This window comes from Penaeus monodon, chromosome 28, assembly GCF_015228065.2.
Source record: "Penaeus monodon isolate SGIC_2016 chromosome 28, NSTDA_Pmon_1, whole genome shotgun sequence".
NCBI lineage: Eukaryota > Metazoa > Arthropoda > Malacostraca > Decapoda > Penaeidae > Penaeus > Penaeus monodon.
In genome coordinates this window covers 17,977,164-17,978,794 of record NC_051413.1, presented here as the reverse complement: position 1 = coordinate 17,978,794, position 1,631 = coordinate 17,977,164, and the positions used below count along the sequence as shown (strand labels likewise).

General features: G+C 41.8%; 3 protein-coding genes across 4 annotated transcripts in view; 2 read left to right on the top strand and 1 right to left on the bottom strand.

Moving 5' to 3' along the window:
* Positions 1-1,581, top strand: part of LOC119591400 (BUB3-interacting and GLEBS motif-containing protein ZNF207-like) — an 8,929-nt gene extending 7,348 nt beyond the window's left edge. Inside the window, exons 3-4 of the mRNA XM_037940144.1 lie at positions 1-294; positions 1,339-1,581. The exon at positions 1-294 is cut by the window's left edge and continues 177 nt beyond it. Of these exons, the coding sequence (XP_037796072.1) occupies positions 1-294; positions 1,339-1,566 (522 nt within the window). The 3' untranslated portion in view covers positions 1,567-1,581. The remainder of the gene's footprint in view (positions 295-1,338) is intronic.
* The window catches only part of LOC119591398 (serine protease HTRA2, mitochondrial-like), a gene marked incomplete at its 3' end in the record, with an annotated part of 49,963 nt that overhangs the window by 21,820 nt on the left and 26,512 nt on the right, over positions 1-1,631 (top strand).
* Positions 1-1,631, bottom strand: part of LOC119591399 (importin subunit alpha-9-like) — a gene marked incomplete at its 3' end in the record, with an annotated part of 83,153 nt that overhangs the window by 78,540 nt on the left and 2,982 nt on the right.

Here is a 1,631-nt window from a genome sequence, read left to right as displayed (position 1 = left end):
TCCCAGTCGAGTCTACCGGGCCAGTCGAACCCACCACCCCCTAATATGCCTCCTCAGGGACCACCGGGACCCATGGCACCCATGGGTCCTATGATGGGGCCAGGTGGTCCTATGATGCCAATGATGGGCCACATGGGGCCAATGAGTCATATGCCCCCATACATGAGTGGCCCTGGCATGATGGGACCGATGGGCCCAATGGGTCCCATGCCTCCCCCAGGGGCACCACCAGCCAACAGTGCACCAAACACCTCACAGCCACCAAGCAAACCTCTTTTCCCATCAGCGGCACAGGTGAGACCATTTTCCTGCTTGAAAATTTTAAGAATTGTCTTTATTGCTCAGTTAATGTAAAGGGATGCAGGGACACATGCTAGTGAGTAACAAAGTCCTCTTGACAACCTATCAAGTATGCTTTCAATTAATATCTTAGAAAGTGAATATGTTGTTCACTATCACTTGGAGTATACCCATTTCTTTCCACTTCCAGAAAAAGCTTATATGTATTATTCAACTTCTACTTGTTTCTTATCACATGTGACCTTTATGTAATTCTGCCCTTCCTATATCTGATTATCTGTGAAGGGCACTCATGGTGTTAATAGTATGGCTGAGCTGTGTGTATTATCAGTCTTTCAGGGAGAAATATTTATTTGTACAAGAAGATTATTTCTAGTATAGAAAAAGTGTTACTAGGAATTCGGAACTGATTTATATAGTTCCCCTGCAGATACTAATTAATGGCATAACATCTAACAATTAGTGCTTAATTCTCAGTTTCACATTGGTATCCACAGATTCAAGCTACTTCCATTTCTGGATCTCTTATTTGCATATGCAACACAATGCACTCTATACCATGTCTGAAGCCTGTTGAATACTGAAGGGAAAGGATCAGCACATTAGTAGTGTGCATGCATATATCTACTTTAATCTTTTGTGCTTTTGAGTGTTTAGTCTTATAACTTTAGTGATATTTTGAGATTTTGAGATGGTTATTTGATTGCTCAAGTTAATGGATTGCATCAAATGTTTATTAGATAAAAAATTTGTCCCAGCTTTACTTTCACTGACATCTTGATGTGTAGTGTTGTAATTTATATTTCTTGTCTGGTTTGCTTCATGGATGTTATCCTTATAGATCTTTTGCTCTGTGGTTAATCATTTGTCCTTGGAAAGGGCCTCTTCCCTTTTTCTTTGCTGAAAAGTAGATGAGGACGATCAGAATATATGTTGTTTTAGATTCCTGGAAGTCTCCCCATCTGATATGCAGGTTGTTGCGGAAAAGAAGAGTACCCAGGATTAGCAAGGGAATCTGTAATGTGATTTTCTTTTCAGCATACAACTACAGCCAACAGTCAGATTGGTCCAGTCAAACCAGCATTTCCAGCCTACAGTCAAGCAAATGGACAGTCAGCACCCAGTAGCCAAGTTTCAAGCGGCAACACTGGAATACAAGAGAAGGAGTCTAAGAAGCCTGCGCTGATCACCACTGTGTCGGCTAATTCCCGCATCATCCACCCAGAAGAGGACATATCTCTGGTATGTGGGGGAAGTGCGAGCTGAAGCTGTTCTCACGGTGACGCTTTCCTTCTCTAGTTAGCCTAAAGCCAGTATTTATTTTTCTTATT